This window comes from Monopterus albus, unplaced genomic scaffold, assembly GCF_001952655.1.
Source record: "Monopterus albus unplaced genomic scaffold, M_albus_1.0 scaffold21.1, whole genome shotgun sequence".
Taxonomy (NCBI): domain Eukaryota; kingdom Metazoa; phylum Chordata; class Actinopteri; order Synbranchiformes; family Synbranchidae; genus Monopterus; species Monopterus albus.
Window position 1 is genome coordinate 151,538 of NW_018127901.1, and position 1,007 is coordinate 152,544.

Below are 1,007 nucleotides of genomic sequence, written 5' to 3' on the forward strand. Positions count from 1 at the left end.
GGGGGTGGGGGCTGGGGGGGCAGAATACATAATGAACGAGGGCAGCTCCATTCATTCTATTGTCAGAGCGTTACAACTCGATTTCCACGCTCTTTTCTGCTTTATCACTCTACAAATTGTAAAATTGACTTTTCACCTCCGACATAAGAAAACTGATCCGTAAAAACCTGACTGTAACCTGCAGACTGCAGACGGGAGGGCGGGAAAAAGTGCAAAAGCTTTTGGAGAAATATACAGAATAAAAAAAAAAGAACTAAATGAAGGCTCTCCCTGACAGTCCGTCAGCAGAGACGTGTGGGAGCAGGACAATAAAGAGTAAGGCAAACAGTGGTTCTCAGTCTTATTCCAGCACAGAGCTGACAGTCCGTCTGTCCCGCTGTCGTGTGTCTACATTTCTCTGGTCTGTGAATCCGCTGGCCCGGCGCCTCCTCCGGCTGACTGGCGCTCAGTAGATGCCCGGCACGAAGCTGCGGAAGCCGTACAGAGCGTCCTGCTGCAGGTAGCTGTAGTCCTCTGGCGCCGCGGGGCTTCCCGGGCTGGATGCGCAGTAGGCCGGGGAGGAGGAGGAGGAGCCGCTGGACCTCCAGGAACAGGCGTCGCTGCCAGGACTCGGGGCCTCAGCGAGGCATGCAGGGCTCAGCAGCAGTGGAGCGTCGCCGGTCTTTCCCGCCTGCAGGTCGGCGATGCGGATGGTCTCTGACAGCGCCCAGATGTAGTTGTGCGCAAAGCGCAGAGTCTCGATTTTGGTGAGTTTGGTCTCGTCCGGGAAGGCCGGCAGCACGCCGCGCAGCGCGTCCAGTGCATCGTTCAGGTTGTGCATACGGTTCCTCTCCCGGTCGTTGGCCTTCAAGCGTCGATTCTTCTTCACCACCTGCACAGTGGCCTCGCTGCGTGCGCGGCCGCGGCGCCGCTTCTTCTGCTGCTGCTCGGGCTCCGGAGAGCGCGACGTGCAGAGCGGAGAGGAGTCCGGGGAGGCGGAGCGGCTGGCGCGGGGGGCCTCGGCCGCC

The 1,007-nt window shown here is 59.5% G+C and overlaps 1 protein-coding gene across 1 annotated transcript in view; it reads right to left on the minus strand.

Annotated features, from left to right (window-relative positions):
- Positions 1 to 11: 11 nt before the first annotated feature.
- neurog1 (neurogenin 1) overlaps positions 12 to 1,007 on the minus strand; it is a 1,634-nt gene continuing 638 nt past the window's right edge. Inside the window, exon 2 of the mRNA XM_020594007.1 lies at positions 12 to 997. Coding sequence (XP_020449663.1) covers positions 446 to 997 — 552 coding nt within the window. The 3' untranslated portion in view covers positions 12 to 445. The remainder of the gene's footprint in view (positions 998 to 1,007) is intronic.